We start from the raw sequence: 22863 nt of genomic DNA, 5'->3' as shown, positions 1-22863 counted from the left end.
TAGAGACAATGGCTTTCGGTAACATTAGCATGAGTCATGGAATACAGTACGTGTTCCCTAAGTATATAGTTTTCTGGTCTTCATGTTCTGATATCGTTTTCTGGTCTTCATGTTCTGTCAGACCTTATAGCATTCACACATTTTATAGATTCTGTTTTGCTTTGGACGTGTCAGAAATATATATGACAACAAGTGTTTCCTTTGTGCTGAGGAGTTACTGCTTTGCACCAGGTTATCTGCATTCTATAATTTGAACTTCAAAATTGGTGATATTTACATTGAAATTTTGTATTTGTCATCCTTAACAGAAAGGGCTATTGCAAGACATGAAGTCAGAGAAATAGAACAACGTCATACAGTAGATGGCCCCCGACAAGATGTGACACTGGATGAAGAAGATGATGTGGTGATTATTTACAACAGAGTACCTAAGACTGCCAGCACATCCTTCACAAATATTGCCTATGATCTTTGTGCGAAGAACAAGTATCATGTTCTACATATCAATACAACCAAAAATAATCCTGTTATGTCTCTGCAAGATCAGGTAAGCTGCTGCATTTGGGAAGTCTTTATTAAACAAGGGGAAAGTATAGAAAACTTTTTAGCTATTGCAGACTTGGTCTGATGGAATTGGCTTTTATGTCACATTTTCCAATAGAAATGAATTCTAATGTGTTTATGTCTTCTTTGTAGAGAATTCATATTATTTATTAAATAATAGGTTTAGGTGTTTGGGCTATTGGAGGTGATAAGTATCTATTTATCAGACAAAAACAAAGCTAAAAAGGGATACAGCTAGGGCAGAAATTACCGTTGTTACAACTGTAAAAGTTTATTGAGTATTGTCAACTATTTCCCTTTCGGCTGTGTAATAATATTTGCCTCTCATCTCCATCTGCAGTGAATGCAGTCTTACGTGCTTTTCTCTCCGAGTAGCGCAGGCACTGTGCCATGCTGTCAGGGCTACACTTCTGTCTTTGGTACTAGCTCTGGTCAGGTCTCACAGGTGATAAAAAACAGGTAGAAAGGAGTAGTTGTAAATAGCTTGCACTCCAAAGAATGGGTCATTTTGCTTCCAGTTAAAGCTCTCACTAAAATCAGTGTAGTCCCAGGCTAGAAATGATCATGGCTACCACTGCATCAGATGATGGGTATTAAAAAAAGATGATAGAGGATCAGTGCTCTGTTTTTCTTGGGGTGGCGTGTGGTGACGGAGTAGGGGGTTTGGTTTATTTTTTAAAATAGTATTTCTTTGCTCATCGTGAGTGCACATGCAAGGAGCCAGGGTCAGAGGTCTGAAACATCACTGTACCATCATCCCTGTCTGTAAAACAAATGTTTCCAAATTCTCGGATACGTACTGCCGGTTGAATGCTTATCATCTTCAGTTGATACGCAGTGGAGAGGCAAGAGCTGTTCTGCATTGCAGCATGTCAGCACTGAGGCTTCCAGCTCCTTTAAGTGCGTGCCTACAGGCAGAAGCAGCTCAGCACAGCTGCCGGAGCGGGGCACGGGAAGGGGATGGTAATGGGCCCTCCGCTTCCAGTTCTGTATGTGGGAGAAAGATTGAGGTAGGGACCTTGGTGCAGGGGACATAGAGTGTACGTGGGGTGGGACTGGGAACCTGTCTTCTGATAGTGGGGTTGTGTTACTCTTGGGTTTTTGCGTTTGTGAAATCTTTTCCTAAATATGAAGGTGAATTTGTCATACCTGGTTACTCAGATTACAAAGAGTAAATTTGGTAGCCGTCCCTGTAGTCCTGTCGACTGCGTAGAACAAGTACTAAAGACCTACGCACCAACAGCAGTGATTTTTTTCAAAAGAATTAACAAGCCTATCTCTGTTAATTAAAAATCCTGCTCAAGTCAGTCATACTTAGTGCCGCGCTTCCGAACACAGATGCTGTTTCTGTCAAGGTGTCTCTTTGAATTGTAGTGGTCTGTCCTGAAGGACCGGAGAGCTAGTCATGGTATAAATTAAACATGGGCAAACCTTGCCTTAAATTTCTGCTTTTGCCTGAATATCATTCAAATCAAATATATTCTTTAGGGGCTTAGTTTTGTTTAAGAGAACCTCTCCTCCTTACCTTCCCTCTAATAATTAGCTACTGAAAAATGAAAATCCATCAATGCTGGGCATGTATACAATATTAGCAGTCCTACATCGACGTGATCCTGTGCTATTATCCAAGGTGATAAATAACGTTGTTGACAATTGATACTCCTCTTCTTCAGTGGCCATTAACTGGGAGATGCTGACAATGAAAAACTTTATATATAAGCATAGTTGTTCAAAGAAGAAGAAATAATTATTTACCTTTAGCATATCAAGGTAGCAACTTGCATTGTAAGTCGTATAACACAATTCTGGAGATGGTGGGGGTGCTGAGTAGTGGTGGATGTGGGTTTGCTCTTTGTGGGTTTGGATGTGCATGGAATATTGACGTGCCACCTTCATCAGTATAGCTGACGGGAGTGCATTAGGTGTATGTGCATATATATGCATACATAAATACATCATAGAGGCAAAATTGTTTTATCAGTGATACTGTTTGCTAAAACAAATCTCCCTAAACAAGGTGAAGATTGCCTTGGGCCTGACATAAATTTGTAAGCCCCCTGTTATGCACTATTTCTGCTGTACTTTTTCCAAACTATTCTAGTTCTGTAACAGATTTTAAGTTCTCTGCCCATATGTGAAACCTTTACTTCTTGAATGCAATCTGAAAAAAAACCCTATTTAAAGTCCACTCCAAATATAATCCGTATCTGATTTGAGATGATCCGGTAGGAGTCCCTAACACATCCAGTTTAGTTTCAGATGGAGCTTGTCCCAGCACCTCTCCTTTCTTTTGCAGCTTCTGACAGCAGGATCCTAGGAACTGCTCCCTCTTTCCACAGGTTTGGCCTTTTCTTTGCAGCAAACTGAGTGCCATGTTGCCCATGTTCCATTTCTGACCTGTGTAGTCTGTAACAAAACTACTTGCTTTCATTAAATCAGAGAAGCTGTTTGGTTGGGTTTTATTTGTTGCTTGCATGGTTCAGTACTGATACTTCTTGTCCATGCAGGTATGCCTGTGTTGTGGCCAGTTGGATGGCATACCAGCCCCCCAAACTTTAGCTTTTTTGTTACATGGTGAAGCTGTCATTTAAAACTAAATTAGCGTTCCATCTTGCAGCATGTATTCCTGATGTATTACTAGAAAAGGGGGTATGAGAACACATTATCTGTAGTGTTGTGAACATAGGAAAGCCATGGTAGAATTATCCAGCATTTCACTCCCTTGGCTTGCTGTTTTCTGTTCCTTGTTCTTTTTTCTTCCCACAGTTTCTCTCTCCTTTTTTCTCAAAAGCGCCACCTGAAACTGTATAATCTTGCCTCTAAATGTATCTAAAGCAGTGGCTTTTCAGAGGATAGCACACTCTTACTGACTTTAGTAGTACTTGTTTCCTCTGCTGGTGAAGGTTTCAATGGCTGTCAGAAGTGGAACAAGTAAAAGGTTGCAGCAACTCTGTTAGAAGTGCAAGTACTGTCATGTGCTCTTGAACATTTAGGATTTTTTCTCTTGGAGTTAGATGGCCTAGTGAGTACTAGAGTCCACTGCTGTACACGAGCCAAGTGTATTTTTCCTTCTGAGAAAGAACTGTTCATGCGAGGCGGGTATCCTGGCTGTACCGTGGCTGAATTGGTGAACTCTTATCTTTTCACCATCTCACAAAATTGTTTCTCAGCTGCCCTTGACTTCTGCTTGCTTGTGGTTTCTCACGGTGTGCAGCTAAAGGCATGCTGCTAGCCTGGTTCCAGCCTTCCTGACCCTCTGATTAAGAGCTAACTATAAGTTATTAACTTCTATGACAACTGGGATTGCGAAGCTACCGGTGCCTTCCTGCAGAGGGATTCTGAATCAGCCATCCCATCATGCTTGGTCTTTAAATCTGAATCTGAGATTTCCTTTAATGGGGAAATGACGTTGGTCTTCAGTCTTGCTTGAGAGCCCGTTTTTTGTAGTTCAGATGGAAAATCCTCACGTGTCCTCACCAGGCTGGACTGGTGGTATTCAACCCCCCCAGTTATTTGTAATTTTAAGTCAGTTATTCAGCAATTGACAAGCAAAACTAAAATATAATTACATGAAAAGCAGGGGGCTTTTTTGGTATCTAATAGTCCATGTGATTCCAAGCCACAGGGTAATGACGGTACCACCTTTTGGGGGAAGAGGGTGTATGTGTGCGTTCAGACTGTAGGGAAGAGGGATTGATGGAAGGGGTTAGTGGACAGAGATGACAGCTTACAACATCACTGTGGTTTGCATGCACAGATTTCTCAGGGCTTTTTGCTTAGACCAAGTATGCTGTTGGGTTTTTTCTTTTTTCCTTTTGGCTCACTGGGACTTGTTTTAAATTCTTATCGTCCTAGAAACTGAATGTATTTAACTTACCTTTCAGGACATCTTACGCCCCCAGAGTATGTTTGATCTGGCTTTTTAATTCAGTGAAGCTCAGCTGATCTCTCACTTACTAAAGGCTGTGAAGCAACTTTGTAGCTGATTATATAAAAGCACCATGAAACAGCTTCACAGGAATTCCATTCACGTCTATCTGAACTTTTAAAGTAACTTCAAATTTTATTCAGTTGGGTTTAGATGGAGAAGCTCGCTTGGTCTCTTGAAAGCTCCAGTATCTGCTAAGCCCTAAAAAGAAAGATAAAATTGATCATATTTAGCAGTATGAAGCAGCAAGCAATATTCATCTGCTCTAAAATGTGTGAATCCAGACTCATTAGGCTGTCTGTGACCTGGAACAATTCTGATTTTTGGAATGCCGCAAACTAGGGTGGGGGTGTGTGGATAATCTCTTGCCTGCAGGCTAGTTATAGGTGTTAAAACCTTAAATTCTCAGGGGCACAGTGTGTTTCTGGTCCATCTTAAGGCAGATGTAAATGTCACAGCTGCCTTATAAAGCGTCCCTAGCCTTCTCTTAGCTTGCCTGATGTTAAAGTTAATAAAAGGCTAGAACATCCATTCTATGTTCATAAAAATTATTTCCTTAGCAGACCAACGACATTGTAAGACAAAGACAATAAAGGATTTTTTTAACTATTACTGGAACATCTAAGGTTTGATGCCAGATGGTGGCATGGAGATCTAAGACAGGACTGATCCTTGGGATTTTGCACTTAATGTTTCCCTGTGTCTAGTCCTAGTCTATTAGAAACTGAAATCTAGCTGGTGCATCAGAAAGTTTCTTCAGGGAAATGAAACTGAAATATATGCTTTAATATGCATGCTGCACTACACACAAGAGAGAGCATAACCAGTTTTATTTGTAGAGTTGTGTCAACCAACTGTGACATTTTGGGGTTTCGGGGTGAGGGAAGGGAGGATAATACATACTTTGCGTTTAGGAAGCTTCTTTCCCAGGTATAGAAATATTCATAGCTGAGGCTTTCCACTGAAAATATCTTGCCATTAATCTTTGAAAGGTACAGTCATGAAAGTGTGGTTTGTTTCATAAATTATAAAATTGTTTAGGTTGAAAGGACCTTTAAGATCATCAGGTCCAACCGTTACCCTAACCCTGCCATCCCACCACTAAACCCTGTCCCTAAGCACCACAGCTACACAGCTTTTAAATACCTCCGGGGGTGGGGACTCGACCACTTCCCTGGGCAGCCCATTCCAATGCTTGACAACCCTTTCGGTGAAGAAATTTTTCCTAATGTCCAACCTAACCCTGCCCTGGCGCAACTTGAGGCCATTTCCTCTTGTCCTATCACTTGTTACTTGGCAGAAGAGACCGACCCCACTGGCTCCCCCCTCCTGTCAGGCAGTTGTAGGGAGCGATAAGGTCTCCCCCTCAGGCTCCTCTTCTCCAGGCTGAACACCCCCAGTGCCCTCAGCTGCTCCCCAGCAACCTTGGGCACCAGACCCCTCACCAGCTTCATTGCCCTTCTCTGGACACGCTCCAGCCCCTCCAGGTCCTTCTTGGAGCGAGGGGCTCAACACCGAACCCAGCATTTGAGGGGAGGCCTCCCCAGTGTCCAGGACAGGGGCACGGTCACTGCCCTGCTCCTGCTGGCCACACCATTCCTGATACAAGCCAGGGTGCTGTTGGCCCTCTTGGCCACCTGTGCACACTGCTGGCTCATATTCAGCCAACTGTTGACCAACACCCCCAGGTCCTTTTCTGCCCCGCAGCTTTCCAGCCACTCTTCCCCCTGCCTGTAGCGTTGCATGGGGTTGTTGTGACCCCAGTGCAGGACCCGGCACTGAGCCGTGTTGAACCTCACACAATTGGCCTCTGCTGAGCCTTCCTGCCCTTGAGCAGATCGACACTCCCACCCAACTTGGTGTCATCTGCAAACTTGCTGAGGGTGCACTCGATCCCCCCCATCCAGATCATTGATAAAGATATTAAGGAGAACTGGCCCCAGTACTGAGCCCTGGGGAATGCCACTTGTTACCGGCCGCCAACTGGATTTCACTCCATTCCCCACAACTCTTTGGGCCCAGCCATGCAGCCAGTTTTTTTACCCAGCAAAGAGTACACCCGTCCAAGCCACGAGCAGCCAGTTTCTCCAGGAGAATGTTGTGTGAAATGGTGTCAAAGGCTTTACTAAAGCCTAGGTAGATGACATTCACAGCCTTTCCCTCATCCACTAAGCGGGTCACCTTGTCACAGAAGGAGATCAGGTTAGTCAAGCAGGACCTGCCTTTCATGAAACCATGCTGACTGGGCCTGATGGCCTGGTTGTCCTGTACGTGCCGTGTGATGGCCCTCAAGATGAACCGTTCCATAACCTTCCCTGACGCCGAGGTCAGGCTGACAGGGCTGTAGTTCCCTGGATCCTCCTTCTGGCCCTTCTTGTAGATGGGCGTCGTACTTGCCAACCTCATAGCGGTAAAGGTAGTTCAACTGGATTCAAAATCTCAGATATTATCAGTATGTGCTGTGACAAAGCCAGACAGAAGGCCACTGAAGCACCATTTATAACATTGTGCAGTGCTTTTCAGCTAGATTTTCCACAATTTTCATGTGCAATATGTGGTTTAAATTGTGAAATGCCACAGACTGTGAAACTTGTACACTGAAAAAATGAATGCTGCCTGTTATTAAAAAGTAATATCCATTTCTTTTACCTGAGAGTCCAAGAGGCAATGTTTGAAGAAATAAGTAAAGGTTATCAACCTCCTAAATCCTAAACTGCGAGTTTTGCACATTTGAAGAAAAAGCAGCAGGCCAGTCTTGCCTGTTAAAATCCTCAATTCGTTGGTTGTAATAAATAATAAGCATAATGTTTCAGGACACTCTTAATCCATTAGACCTTACCAAATGTTAGTGTGTTGTCTTGAGCTCTCAAACTTTCCTTTTTGACTGTCTTGTCTCACCTCAATATCTTCATGGTTATCTATGTCAGTGTATAATAACAGAGAAGATGATGCAGATGTGTAGGAACAGCTCTCTTCTAATTCTCAGCTCAGAAATGGCGTATCATTGTCAGACAACTCAGGCAGTACAAATTTATCATCTTTTTTTTATTATCCAATTCAATAGTTTTGAAATAACTTTCCGAGTTAAATGCTTTGATGTTAAAATATTCTGTTCATCTAATAAAGCCAAGCTCTATCAGGATTTGCATGTCCCATTTAATTTGATTGTACTTTCTGGTTTGGGGCGTGTATCTTACTTTGTTTTTATCTTTGAAATGTAAAGCTATTCCTATTTTTGTGAAGTTTGCCGCTAATTGCTTTATCAGACCTTGTTTTAAGGGCTACTTTGTGCTTTAACGTGGAAGTTTCACTGAAATGTTAGGCTTAAGGTAACTATTCAAAATGGTAAACTATAGATCTAATTTATACCATATACATTTATTACTCCTGCATAGCATTTTGGGATGGGGAAGCAAATGAGCCATCAGATTTGTTTCTTAGTCCCAGTAAAATAGGTCTAAGAACATGCTTGTAAATCTGGTACAGTTTTACGTGAGGGTCTAAATACAGACCAGACAGTTCCATCAAAGGTGTACTTGCATCTCTACTTATTGCTGAGGGAATTCTGCATTCCTTTCAAACTGCAAATATAAAACGGCTGACGAAAATTTAAATGTTTGTCTTGCAAATGTTCTTGTGGTAGCTTTCCTTGAACTGCCCTTCTGATTGCTGTATTCTGCGTTCGTTTAGTTTCTGATCATTAAATTGCGATGATCTAAAATGAGTCATCTGTACGCTTGCAGAAAAGTCTATTTTAGCTGGCAGAAATTCTTTGGTAATATTTAAAATAGACTTTTTTTCTAATGCCTTATAAGGTTTTACTTACAAGCCAGAAAACGCCATGTATGGGGAAGCTTAATGTGTTCCAGCTGTACAGAAAGACTTCTGCTATCTACTTTTACAGGTCCGGTTTGTGAAGAATGTGACTTCCTGGAAGGAAATGAAACCAGGATTTTACCATGGACATATATCTTATTTGGACTTTGCAAAGTACGTTACCCTTGGATTTATCTGTTGAGTAGCATAGTAGTTTAAGTTGCTTGGCTCCAGCTGGGATATCGGTGCCCTCTAGTGATGAAAGTCTGACACCTGCAGTTCTGGAAAATTCACACACTGATATTCCTATGATGAGCAATATTTGGGTTTGATTTTCAGCGTTTTCTCTTGTCTTTTTGCATGATAACATGTAGCCGAGTCTTATTTCAAAACTATTTATGTGCTAGGTTTAGTATTCCTTGTCTGAATTATAGGCTTGTTATACTGAAAATCCTGGCTTTCCTCTGGAACACTGGCAATTCTGCCTTAGGATTGGCTTCCCATTCTGGGAAGTTTGAGATACCTGTTGTCGTGCTCTAACCCCAGCCGGCAGCTGAGCCCACGCAGCCGCTTGCTCACTCCCCCCTGGTGGGATGGGAGAGAGAATCGGGAGAGTAAAAGTCAGAAAACTCATGGGCTGAGATAAAGGCAGTTTAATAGGGAAAGCAGAAGCCGCGCACACAAGCAAAGCCAAACAAGGGATTCATTCCCTGCTTCCCACCGGCAGGCAGGTGCTCAGCCATCCCCAGGAAAGCAGGGCTCCATCATGCGTAACGGTGACTCGGGAAGACAAACGCCATTGCTCGAAACATCCCCCCCTTCCATCTTTTTCCCCCACCTTTATACGCTGAGCATGACGTCGTACGGTGTGGGATACCCCTGGGGTCAGTTGGGGTCAGCTGTCCCGGCCGTGCCCCCTCCCAGCTCCTTGTGCCCCCCCAGCCCCTCGCTGGTGGGGTGGGGTGAGAGGCAGAAAGGGCCTTGGCTCTGTGTGAGCCCTGCTCAGCAGGAGCGAAACCATCCCTGGGTTATCAACCCTGTTTCCAGCACCAATCCAAACCATAGCCCCATCCTAGGTACTGTGTTGAAAATTAACTCTACCCCAGCCAAAACCAGCACACCTGTTCTCAGATATTTTTCATACAACAAGCAATACCACCTGCCTCGTAAGTCATGTAGTTCTTCCCTATCAGAGTATCCCTTTAGAGTTTATGAAAATACTAAAAGTTACATTTTAAAGCACTTCTCTGGCCTGTAGTAATTTGATTTGCTGTAAAAAGCATTGAAATAATTCTTATGAAGTTAAATCCTGCTACTTCTACAATTATTTTAAAAGAAAATGAGGTAAAAAATCTTTCCAGTGACTTCAAAGGTTCAGGATCGTATCTGTATTCCCGTTTCCATGTGTTTCTTTTCTTGTCTTATTTTTGCTTCTGGATCTAAAGCAGTGATCCTCAGTAGCTCAGTCCTGTGAAACCTCCCCTTGAACTGGCAAGTCAGTTTTGCTTAAGATGCTTGCTAGGCAGTGCTTCATCTTGCCCTTGCAGCACGTGGAAAATGGCTTAAAATTGAAAGTGGATTTTTCAGATCTTGGCGTATTCGACTGCACAAACAGTGGTAACCACTGCTTTTAACTCTTGCTGCTGGTCAGTCCTCAGTTATGTTCCGTTTCTGTGTATTAAAACATTTATTTAATGAAATGAGCTTTTTTTATGTAAGAATTTCTTTTGTTTAGTCATTGCTTTTTATTATTATGTCCTGTTAAGTATGCTGATTTTTAATTCTGGCTTTTTATTACAAAGAATGAGAAAGGGAAGCAAGAGCTCATAGATTCCCAGTACAGTTTATTATATAATAGAAAATGCTAAAAGCTACCAGTTGTAGCTGGAAATTACCAGTGGCACCAAGTAAAAGCTTGAAGTTTACAAAAAGTAACAGGCAAGAAGTCTTAATTGCGAATCAATCAATAAAATAAAATGCATCAAATTTCATCAGCTTTCTTTCCGCCCTTTTAAAGTTAAGATGCCGCAACATTAATAAACCCTTGAACTGAATAACACATTTCTGGAACAGCAAAGGTGAATCTTATTTTATACATTACTCACTTCATAAAGCTGAAAACATTTTTGGATACTGGAACTTTTTAAATTAAAATAATTATTTTACATCTAGAAAGCATCTAAGAAATTTCGCAGATTTTTCATCTGCATCTTCCCTCCAGGACTGTGTTATCCTTGTGTTTGTCATTTGTTATCCTTTCACCTAAATGATGTATTTTTTCTCCCACAACCACTTGCTATCTCATACTTTGGGTTTTTGTTATTGAAATAGTACTTGAACACTCTGGATGTGCTTGGCAAGGCCCACACTTTTAAGACTGTGAGGAGTGTTCTTGTAGTAAACATTCTTGGAGTTGAGAAATGAAAAATATTTCAGAAAAGTCTATGCCTGCTTAAACACAGACTTCAGACTTAGGTCCACTGTCAAGTATCAGAAATACCTCTTAAATTACGCTGAAGTTTAAAGTACTGGATTCAATCGATGACTTACAGTATTGAGGACAGGTTATCATAACCCATACATGTAGAAATTATAGTAAAAAAAGTTGAAAATTTTTTCCCTCTTTTTAATTTCTGATCCACCCTTATTCCCTATTTTCTCTGGTAAACAGTTGGAAAAAAAGTTCTTTGACAATGCAGTGGCCAAATCATTTACATTATTAATAAAGTTACAATAGTAAGTATTGTAACTGAAGCCAGTTTTGCAAGGTCATGTGCAAATTCATATGAATGTACAATCCAGCACAAATATTTCCAAGGTTTTTGACAGCCTCATTTAGCCGACAGGTACATATTACTATACTATATCAAAATGATTTCTTAGAGCCTTCTACAGCACTCGCAGTAGAGTCTGCAGAAGGGGGCACACGCGCATGTCTCAGGCACTTCAGCGGACCTGGAAGAGGGTGCAGTTCGGAGTCTGGACTTTGCATCAGAATGGTTGAACCATTCACACACTGCTATTTTGCGGGCTTTGGGGAGTAAGAGCTGGCATACAGACAGATGTCAGCGATGCTGCCTTTAACTGCTACCATCCGATTCATGGGTGCTCTGCTGGCAGCATCTGAAGAATCAATTGCTCTTTCTGTAGCCTTTAACAATTCCTGTATCTGTAGTGCTGGTCTTTTGCCAAAGTAATGCCTTTTAACTGGTTGTTTTGAGGTTTTTTTCTAACTTTTTTCTGCTGCTTATTCTATGATTCTGTTCTTCAGCTTTTCAACTTAAGATTCCTCATATGAGCAGTATCTGCTATTACAATTTACAGAGTACCACTTTAACAACGATGCTACTGCATCTTATCACTACGAGCGCTCTCTGGTTTAGCCAGGCTGGGGGCTTGGATGGCCCTCCATCGATGCAGGATGCTTTCCCAGTTTGCATGGGAACAGAAAAGAATCTTTTTTTTTTTTTTTTTTTCCACCAGCTTCTAGCTTTACTTCAGGGCACTTGACATACTTGCAATTTCTGCTGTGATATAACCTCTTTAATGTTCGGATACCATATTTATTTGCCACAGTAATGCCTCAAATGGAAAAGAAAATAAAACTGAGAAATGCATCGTAAATGCTGTCTTGAACATAGATCATTGAAAGGTAGCATTTGCACAAAACAGCTTTGGTGGTTTAAATCTTCCCCATGTGTCCCGTGAGCTTACCACCTCATTTCATCAAGTTTCCTGTTTGTACCACGGTAAATCAAAATTTGCTTAGGATAAATGTCTAAGGAAAAATTTTACATTTTTAGATAGAGAAGTGAAAATGGTTGCAGATACTATCTTAGGCTTCTATTTAATAAGCATAGCCATATGGCTTCAGCCCAGGTAATGGATGGGCTCTGAGCTCTGTCTTCCTTCAGTTAGAGATCATGTCTCTGACGGCTGGAGACCTGCCAGGAGAACCACTCGCAGCATTGCATAGCGCAGTTCGGGAGGGCAGGAACTCAACAGCAAACTTCCTCGTACTTATGGTAAACACGTACACGGCTGTTAGATCAATTAAGGCATTTCCAGAGTCAGGGTGGTTGTATAAACATTTTTAGTATCTGTTGTGTGAGAATATTTCAGGTTGGTTTGTTTCTCTTAAGAAAACCCCTAAAATCCCAGTCCTAGGAAAACTGAAATTGAACTGATTTTTATATCTATGTAACGCATTAGATATGAGGATGAGAGGATGTGATCATTAAACTTCTCACCATCATCTTCTCTGTATATAGATTTCAGTTGTACTGATAGAGACAGGCTTTTAAGTATTAGATGACAAGCTTTGATTTGGCCTTTAAAAGACTTTTTTTCCTTTTTTACTTTAGATTTGGTGTTAAAAAGAAACCAATTTACATAAATGTCATAAGAGATCCCATAGAACGACTAGTTTCTTATTATTACTTTCTGCGCTTTGGAGATGATTACAGACCAGGGCTACGGAGGAGAAAACAGGGGGATAAAAAGGTAAAGTACACTTTATTATATATGTTGTTCTTACTAAAGTTAATGTGAAAACAACTAAAGCGTCCTGATAAAAGCTAAACAGTTCTTGTAGCAGCCTTGGTGATGATAACTTTGTAAGTTGTTATATTCTCCTCTTTGTGTTGGTACGGGATCAGGGTGTAACATTAAGAATGTTCTTTGTAACCTTATAAATCGACTTGATACTGCAATTTGTTAAAAAAATAAAATAAAATAACGTTTTCAGGTATCCAGAGTTGTAAGTATGAAGTTAAGCTTATCCTTCTATGTAAAAAATCTGCATCTCTTCTTGTTGAAGACCGAGAGAGAACATTTTTTACCAAAAGCTGTAGAATTGCTGATGCTTTGGCTTTGACATTTATTTTTTTTTTATAATTAGCAACCTAATTTATTTATTTTTTTTAAATGTCAGTATTGCTATGGAATTGTATAAAGAGTCTGCTTGAAAACTATGGCGTACAAATCATACATAAATACAGTATGCATATCTACAGTATACGTCTATACTTCCTCCATCTGTCTTAGGTGGCTGTAGGAGTAGTTCAGGTTGGCGTATTCAAACCTAGATCTCTAATACAGTTTCAGAATGGCACCATCATTTAGGCTTCATAATATATTTATTAGAGAAAGAATTTATACACCCTGTGTCATGGTTTGCAGAAAGACATTTGTTGGAGCGTGTTGCTTTGGACTTTTCTTAAATGAGGGAGAAAAGTAGGGTATTAAGGATATGAATACAGTTTATAAAACTATAGTTAGAATGTGTAGAAGGTTTTAGAAAATGTAAGGGGGTTTTGTACTTTACAGAGTCAAACACTTTTTAAAATTTCAGTGGTGATATTTTCTTAAACTGATGAAACTTTTCTGTAATGCTGACAATTTAGTGTAGCACTGTGTGAATATGAAGAGACGCTGAAAAAATAACAAAGCAAAAATCACACTAAATACAGCTTAGTCTATAAACACCGTAACAACTAATCAACGTGACTAATCATTTTGTGTGCTCCCCCCCCCAGTCCAAATAGCAGTTTTTAGATACTGGGAACAGACCATTCCTCTCTCCTTCCCAGTTAAGAACTAACTGCTCCTCCGTGGGTTAGGATTTGGCGCCATCTTCTGCTGCTGCATGCCAGTTTATCCAGACATCCCGCAGCACAAGCAGAGGGAAGCTTCAAACAGAACAAATTGAAATTAAGCTTAAAAAACAAAGTATCTTTGTAGAACTGGCTACAGAGACGATTTGGTGATATGGTATCATAATGGTATTTTTAAAAAGAGAGATAGGATCTCATCTTTTTAACCTACTCTGTTCCTTTTCATGAGGAGCATGATTTGGGCAGTGGAATTCCTTCCTGGTGGAGATCAGTTGAGAGTTGGAGATCAATGATCAATAGAGATCAATGAGTTAGAAAGCTGAGCACGCTACCAAGTCCAAGCTGTTTGTAGGACTTAATACTTACTAAAAAGAATGACATTTAACAGTATTTAGTTTTGAATGATAATCCAGACAGCTTTGTTAGGTAGTCACTGGGAAACATTAAGCCAAAATCCCTAATGCTACTGCTTGGTAGACTGCACCATAAGCTCTGATTTCCTGGAAGAAGTTGAAATGCATTCCTATTTATAATGTTAGTAATGCATTGCCTTAATAATTTTACGTTTTTCTATCAAAGATGCTTTTTTTCATTTTGTTACTATCATATCACTCTATTTAGGTCTGAGACTTAGTCGTTGCTGTAAAGATTTAATTTGTCCTGTAAGCATCTCTAGTTCATTTGAGGTGTAATTGGCTTGCTATGCCAAGTTTTAGGGTTTCTTTCATTTAAATCAGGTTATACCATTTTTCCATGGTGTTTCCAAGAAAGCTGCATGTATGACGTCAATTTTACATACATTAGATATAAAATTCAGTAAGCTCAATGATGATCGACCCAATTGCAGTGTCTAGAACGCTGATATCTGTTCTAATCTGTTATAGCAGATTCACTAAGAGCTCTTCAAATGAATAGCAGGGAAGGTCAAAAATGCAACCTTTCTAATGGAAGTCAATTGTTCCTTTATTAAGTGGAAAGCAATCTCAAGACACTTTACACCCTCACCCCCTCCCAGTCCATACCACGGCATTTATATGGAAGAGTTCTTCATTTTCTTTCTATATCCCTGTGCTTCCAAAGTTGTAGATAGCTTGGCTCCAAGTACAGAGTCTGTAAAGACAAGTATTTCTTATAATAAAACCTCTGGATGGAGTTGCCAGGGTAAGTATGTAAGAGGAAGTGGGGAAGGAGGCCTGTCCTGTTTAATCTTTCTTGAAAATTACTTGTTTGCTTTTGCATAGTAACTATAAAATAACCTGCAGGTATAAGCAGAGAAGTCTTTCTTTTGACGGATGCCAGTTTGTATTTAGTATATGCATCCATAACTTAGGAGGTGCATTTAAACAGTTTAGTTCTTAGGTAATGTTGATGTTATGAAGTACTCGTGATAGATCAGTGCAGAATTTCTCTAGAGAACTGTGCTAGAGAAAGCATACCTCTATCTTGTTTTCCTACTTAAGCTGCATTCTTATCTGTGATATGTGACCTGTACGAGCTATTCTAAACTCAGTGCAATGTGGACCAGGACACCACAAGTTAATCCCTGCCTTGGCCTGATACCAGTAAATTTTTCAGATTATCTCAAGACCTTCACCTCAAAATAAAAGCAAAGGATGTTGTCCTTGTTCTAACACCAAATAATTAAGCAAATGTATTTTTACATAGCTATTTTGGACAGAAACTTATAATTCTACAGAAGACACAGTCTAAAAAGTTGCCTCAGTGATCACTTGTTACTAAATATTTTTTAAAAAAATCTGTCCTAGATACATGTCTTGTATCCTGATTAGAAATATCATAAATATTTCTTTATGGTGACTGGGTAGAATATTTACAAATTCTTTCCAATGCTAATGGAGTTCTTATTGTAACTGTGTTGCTGCAGTTGAACCTCTGTGTTGCTGCAGCACAATATCCATGTAGAGCGATGTTGTATGGAATATTCTGTTATGCAGTGAACAATTTGCTTTCACGTCTTCTGATTGCCAAAACCAAATTGGCCTCTGAAATGGCAGTTATTTGTCATAATATTTAAAATGTAATAGAACATTGTTTAATCTAAACCACAAAATGCACAATGTTCTATGGTATAAAGATCCAGCTGTTCCAGTATCACACAAATACCGATGGCATTTGATGCTGTATCTTTAGTGACTTCTTTTGTAAGGGAAAAATAGTGATACCGACACTTATTGACTGGTTTTGCTTGTTTTGACATATAGCCTTTACCAAGGTTATATCAAAGGTATATCAAACATATCGGGTAAGATCAAATTGCTCATTAGTTCTCATCATAAAAGACTGTCCAAATACTATTTTAAGTGAGACAAATAAGTCCTCCCAATAACACTGTGAAAGCAAGACTTGAAAAAACTGCTTTTTTTTTTCTTTCACATTGTATCTTATGTTTTTCTGTCCCCACTACATTTAGCAACTAACCAGGTTGATATGTTTGATACGTATACTAGATTTGAAAGCTCAGCTCAATTTTGTCTTTGTTCCAGACCTTTGATGAATGTGTGGCAGCTGGAGGTTCAGACTGTGCTCCAGAGAAACTTTGGCTTCAAATTCCGTTCTTCTGTGGCCACAGCTCCGAATGCTGGTAGGGAGATAAACATAGTTTAAGGTGTTAGTTAAGTACGTCAGCACTAAAATCTAATCCTAACAAATTTGAATATGTAGCACAGTTGGGGAAAGTGTGAGGGACTGGGCAGAGTGAAGCAACAGGTACTTTAGTAATGTATTTTCTTTTGAAGATGCATTTTAGTGAAACAGTCTTGCAGTTCTTTAAACAAGCAATATGTTAGGATGCTGTATCAGCAGTGCTATGAGGGAAAACACATGTTTTCAATTTCAAAAATAATTTTTGTAGATTTGGAGTCTCGACATTTTTCTCTTAAGTCAGGCTATCTGTCTTTCTGAATGGAGATACTTTGTTCAAGCTCCTAGAGTTTCTGGGGAGAATAAAATAATTGAGATCAGGATAAATTTATCTTAGTGAACCTTTACCAGACATCCAGTAGTCAATGCTACTTAGTAGAAACTGAAGCAAAAGCAAATTGTGTCCATCTGTCAATGCAGCATGTTTTATAACAGTAGCACAGACTTTAAAAATCTCTTTAGCAAACTAAAAAGAGGAAAAAGGACATAGATGATTTGAAGGACTCTGAGTGAAATCAAGGACAGTTGTTTGTCAAAGGTACTGTTCATCCAAACATAAGCAAAGTAAATGGCCACTTGGGAGCTCCTCTTTCCATGGCTTTTGGTCAGACCTATCTACACCTGGGCCAGGTGGAGAAGCAGAGAGAGAACAAAATCTGAACCTATCTTTTCACCCTGTTTAGAGCTATAAAAAGGAAGAAAAAAATGTCAGTTTAATTTCTGTCTGTTGTTCAGTTGGGAAGTCCTCCCATTATATCGAATGACTTTCTAGTTCAGAATTATGCTTGTAGAATGCAAAAGGGAAGGCGTGTTCTTACCAGAACCATTTCTGGTATCTAAAGTGAAGCTTGAGTATTGACATTAAGAAATATAAATACTCCAAACCCCACATTAATAGAGACAGTAACCACATACACACATGGGGTTTTTGTGGATGAGTTATTAGTCGAAATGACTAGTAGAGTCAAATTTTTAGATAAGAACACAGAGGTGAGAAACTGGAAAGGGAAATGAAGTTAGGAACCGTTATAGCTTGAAATGAGTCTTGCCTTTCCTATACAAACGTCCTGTTATGAAGTAATCTCCATCTAGGGACCAAGGATTGTTGGCTGACATCAGAGCTTGCTGTAATTGTTCTCTGTCATTTTAGGAATGTGGGAAGCAGATGGGCTTTGGACCAAGCCAAATACAATCTGATTAATGAATACTTCCTAGTGGGAGTTACTGAAGAGCTTGAAGACTTTATCATGTTATTGGAGGCAGCTTTGCCCCGGTTCTTCAGGGGTGCTACAGAACTGTACCGGACAGGTATTTAAATGGTTGATTTCCATGGATTTCATGCATTTTTCATCCTCTTAGCACTTTTTTTTAATGTGAATTCTTTAGACCTAGATGAATAGTTTTAAGTCTCTGCCAGGTTTGCCTCTCAGCTAATGTTCCTACAGAAGAGACAAACTCTTCAGAAGACTCTCAGTACAAATTTTTGAGGGTAGCCCAAGTACCTTCCTGCCTTACACAAATTGTAAATATTTAAGGTTGGGGTAAAGGCAGTTGTGTAGGTATACCACACTTAAAAAGTTGTGACATATTTATCATAACAGTTTTGAAAGGTCTTGCAGGGGCTTCAGTTCTGTGAAATGGCTGGTAGTAGCAGATTTCTGTTTCCTCAGAAGCCCTGCTGAAATGAATGGTGCTTGATGGAACCTGGTTGGCTGTGCAAAAAGGCCCAAGGGATACAAAAGCCCAAGTACACATTTATCTTCCTGGGGTTGTGATAAGACATTTGTTATGTAGCTAGTAGCTCAGTCTCCGGGAGCTGGCTGTGCAACTTATGAAGAAGAAAAGGTCCATCTTAGCAGGGCTTCTGTCTGCAAATAGAGAGAGAAAAGAGTCTGAGGTGTGGAGCCTAGATGTTTAGCATTAACAGGTTTATAATAAAGCAACAGACGGCACTTTTTAGGGAAAATGCTGTTGTCATTTTGGTCATCTTTGTCTCACGAAAGAAGTCTCTGCAGTTTGTAAAATTCCTAACATTTGATACCAGATTAACATCTAAATAATTAATTTTGAAAGACCAATCTTGCTCCAAGTACATTATGTAGAGTAATCGTGTTCCTTAAATGAAGTGTTCATTCCCTGGCTTTATTAGAGTAAGGAGAAAGAATTGAAAGAACTGATGCAAAATTCATTAACATTTAGCAAGAGAGACTGCAATTTTCCAACCCTGCATGTTATGTTAATAAATTCTGGATTAAATTCTGTCACTTCTGATGCAGTTTATCAACATGCTGAGAGTGTAAAACTCTGTAAATAAAAGGACTGTAAACATTTTTTAGTCACGTGAACTTTAAAGTGAAGTTATTGCTTTCATTTTGCATTTAGGAAAGAAGTCTCATCTTAGGAAAACAACTGAGAAAAAACTTCCCACAAAAGAAACTATTGCCAAGCTACAACAGTCCGAAATCTGGAAAATGGAGAATGAGTTCTATGAATTTGCACTGGAGCAATTTCAGTTTGTCAGAGCACATGCAGTTCGGGAAAAAGATGGAGAATTGTATATTCTGGCTCAAAACTTTTTCTACGAAAAGATTTACCCTAAATCAAACTAAGAACACTATACTGTTAGATTTATGGACCTAAATCTTTGGTCACATCGTCATCTTAGTCCTCAGCCATGGAAACTAGATTGCTTGTAGACATCCAAGACGTTTCCTTATAGATCTGAGAAAAAGTGGGCTGTGGATCACCTCGAGGGCGTTGGATACTGGCTAATTATGTTGGTAATCCAGAAGCAAAGGCTTCATTTCTTTTATCTAACTAATACTTTCAGTGGGAGTTAATATCCTTTACCTGAAGAAATCTACACTTTAATTCGGAGCAATTAATACACAGCAGTTCTAGTTGAAAATATAAACAAACAAAAAATGCTTCTGTTGATGCTCTTTTCAATTTTCAGAGCAATTTCTTTTCATTTATACTTCTGTGAAGAGGAAATCATTTTTCCCAGCTTTCAACATGGAAATTTTGGTTGTATACGAGTAGTGTTAATAACTGGTTGACATCTGTGCTTTGTTTTTGTGAATCATGTCACATGATATTAATTGGGACGGTTAATCATGTTCTGCTGAGAAATGCTGCTGCTGCTGAAATTGCCCACATTTATATATGTGGTTTATTAAAAAATTACAACTAATCATTAGTATTAAAAGATCATTTCCACATTAACGTTGTAAAAAGTTAAAGAATCAGAGCAGTGGGGGTTTTGTTTTGGTTTTTATCCCCACCACCACTGATTGAGGTTGGGAAAACTACAAAGAAAGTTGGTATTGTCTGCAGTTCTAGTTGATCCTTCCACAGTGATATGAAATCGTAAATTCAGTATTAAGTTTCTCCATGGATTCTTTGTAATAATTGTAAACTGAGGTATTGGTGAATCCATATTATGACTCCATTAGTGAGCTGTGGTATGGTTAGGGTTTTCCTACTACTTCGATACTTTTACCTGTAGAATATTTTTACTAAGGTGCTTTATAACGTGTTTTAAAGCATTGCATTTACAAAAGGAGTAAAATGCTGTAAATACTGCTTATTTTATGTATTTGGACCAAAAGGTTTAAAGTAACTAGTTTAAAGTGGGGGTTTTGCACCAGTTCTGTTATGTGTGAAGTGAAAAACATCACATCTACTTCCCAGTTGAGTTAACTGTTGGACATTGCTGAAATGCACTTCGGTGACCTCTCTGACTTCAATACCAGAATGTTGTCCAGGGATTCTCTTTACAGAAATGTAGTCTTCATCCTTTTATTACGGTAAGAGGAAAAGAAGAAAAATGTCATGTGTAGTCTGGTTGAGAAAGATGCAGTGAACTTGATGGACATAAGTGTATGTATGTAACTGCCTTATGTGACTATTGTAAATTCGTGAGTTGCCATTATTAACCATGTGAAACACCTGGTAGATGCAGTAAATTGAAATTTGAGAACAGATGCTTGGGGCCACTGCATTATAGCAAATGGCAGTGGAGAACTACAAGAATTGGTTTCCTATTGAACTTTCTTAAAGATCTGAGTATTTACACATCTTACACCTGCCTTTTCTTAAAGTGCTTTTCACAGGCTTTAATGGGGAAGGCACTGAGGAGACAAAGTAAGGAACGGTGGTAAAGGTTTAAATTCCTAAGGGATGATGCTGAAAGCTTAGTTTAAAATTACCAAGTGGAGTTTCTTTAACCAGCTTGTTCTTGTAATGAAAACAAAGGAAATGGAAAATGGTCTGTGAACTGGATGTCTGCAGCCAAAAGCAACAGCCCAATTACAGAGAGGATAATGAGAGACTATCAAGTACCTCTTGCATTTGCTTTGTTTTCTTGGATTTTTCCCTTTGAATTTTAAAAATAGATCTCTCTTTGTTCTTCCCAAACAATCAGGGAAGTTCCTTCTGATAGCTTACCATTTATATAGCATGAACCACGCATAAGATTTCCTGTCCTAGTTCTTGTCTGTTGACGTCATTAATAATGCCAACATGTTTGGGAATAGGATGTGTTGGTTCACACATGAAGACATGTTTCCTAGCTGAAAAAAAGGAACTGAGGAGTCGTACACAAGAAGTAGCTAACGGAGATCTAGAAACTTCCATAACAAAGCTGTAACTTTTTTGAAACAAAATGAGCATTTATAATCCCAGGAAAGATTATCCACTCAGTGATAGTTTTATGTTAGATATTATTTTGACTGTGTTGTTTTCCTTCCGAATAATTCCCATCAGTTCACCTTCTTGAGTCTCCTTCAGGTTTGTCAGAAGAGCACCTCTAAGAGAGCAGAAAAGTTTACTAAATAAAACCATAAAGTACTCATCTAAGTAATGAAATAGGTGTGTAGGCAAATGCTTCGGTATTGACAAGGAAAAAATAAGCAAAAACTTTTGCTGATTTCAGTAGGGTCTACAGGAACCTCTTCTATTCCGTAAGCAATTTTAAAAGTTGTGGGGTTTTTTGGGTTTTTTTTCCTTCCAGGATTTAGAATTTCTTAATTATGAGTCTTCAGTAACAAAAATAATAGAACAATGCAATTTATTTTACTTTTAAAAGAGCAATATATTTTTCATAGTTCATATAAGAAAGCACATTTTATTTAATCAGATATCATTGCCTCTTCTTTGCTATGAACTGTCAGGGTTGAGAGAAACAAGAGTTTTAGGAATCTTTTTTTAAAAATGCTAACTATGGTTGGAGAGGTATTCATTCCAGACGTACTCTGAAACCGTTACTATCTGTGGAACACAGAAGGAATCAAGACTTTTATATCTAGTGCAACCATTAAGTCAACTGTGAACTTTTTAGAATCCTTTGAATTCAGAACTATCAAACTTGGATTTCCTAAAAGACAGTTTAGGAAAAGGAGCTTTACAGATTTTTCAATAACCTGCTCTTTTCATCTTCCATTCAGAAATGGAAACAATCCAAATTGTTGGTATTAAAACTATTTTACAGTATATAAATGGAATGTATCTTGTGTATTTTCCCTTAATGACTTACAGCGAAAAGCAGCAATACGTGGATTGTTGTTGTTGCAGGTTGTATGATCAGTAAACTTACTATGCAGCCTCCTGAACACCGATCTTTTAACTGAAGTCACTGCAGTCTCCGCACAGGAGCGAGATTGGCTTTTTGCAGGGCTAAGTTTGTTTGCAAGGTGCTGAAATGCTCATATATATATATATATATATAGTTGAGAGTAGGTTTTGTTACACTGTTCTGTACTTTTTGTACAAAATTAACACCCAGATTTTGTGCAAAACTGTAGCCCTGTTGAAACTCTTGGCGTCAACGTACATGCGGTAGGTCCAGCTGTGCTGGTAGCTACATAGCCATAACCACAGCACGCCTGGAGCACTCATGATACACTGGGCAGTGTTGACAGGAGAGCAACAGTGGTTTTAGCTCCTTCCCATAACAATTCTGCAGCCACGCAACAGGAATTTCACTCTTACGTTGTTAGCGCGTCTATAAGCAGACGCAAGGCTGGGGCGCAGAACGTCCTATGTGCATATTCCCGCTTGCTCTGGGTTGATTTTCAAGCAGCCTTTCTATTAACGGTACGCTGATCATGGCTTCATTTTCAAACAGGCAAGAAAAATTTATAGCTATACAATCCGGGAGAGGAAGCAGCAGCCCATCCTGGTCATTTGAAATGCCTTTTCTGGGTACTTAGTTTTTCTGAATATACTTCTCTATTTTTACTTTCCAGGGATAAACATTTGCTTATTTATGGTCTCAGA

The 22863-nt window shown here is 39.3% G+C and overlaps 1 protein-coding gene across 1 annotated transcript; it reads left to right on the top strand.

The window, feature by feature from the left end:
* The first annotated feature begins 8 nt into the window (after positions 1 to 8).
* Positions 9 to 22252, top strand: HS2ST1 (heparan sulfate 2-O-sulfotransferase 1). The gene is made up of 7 exons (XM_009635102.2): positions 9 to 18; positions 309 to 547; positions 8397 to 8482; positions 12673 to 12811; positions 16428 to 16525; positions 17735 to 17892; positions 18967 to 22252. The coding sequence occupies exons 1-7, from the start codon at positions 9 to 11 to the stop codon at positions 19191 to 19193; spliced, it is 957 nt and encodes a 318-aa protein (XP_009633397.1). The 3' UTR covers positions 19194 to 22252.
* The last annotated feature ends 611 nt before the right edge of the window (positions 22253 to 22863 follow it).

This window comes from Egretta garzetta, unplaced genomic scaffold (genome assembly GCF_000687185.1).
Source record: "Egretta garzetta isolate BGI_Z169 unplaced genomic scaffold, ASM68718v1 scaffold43, whole genome shotgun sequence".
Taxonomy (NCBI): Eukaryota; Metazoa; Chordata; class Aves; order Pelecaniformes; family Ardeidae; genus Egretta; species Egretta garzetta.
This window is presented reverse-complemented; position numbering and strand designations above follow the sequence as displayed.

Excerpts from the sequence above, each read along its gene's own strand:
- HS2ST1 (XM_009635102.2), top strand. Across the intron at positions 12,812-16,427 it reads GAAAACAGGGGGATAAAAAG|ACCTTTGATGAATGTGTGGC; the intron begins GTAAAGTACACT and ends TCTTTGTTCCAG. Across the intron at positions 16,526-17,734 it reads GGCCACAGCTCCGAATGCTG|GAATGTGGGAAGCAGATGGG; the intron begins GTAGGGAGATAA and ends CTGTCATTTTAG.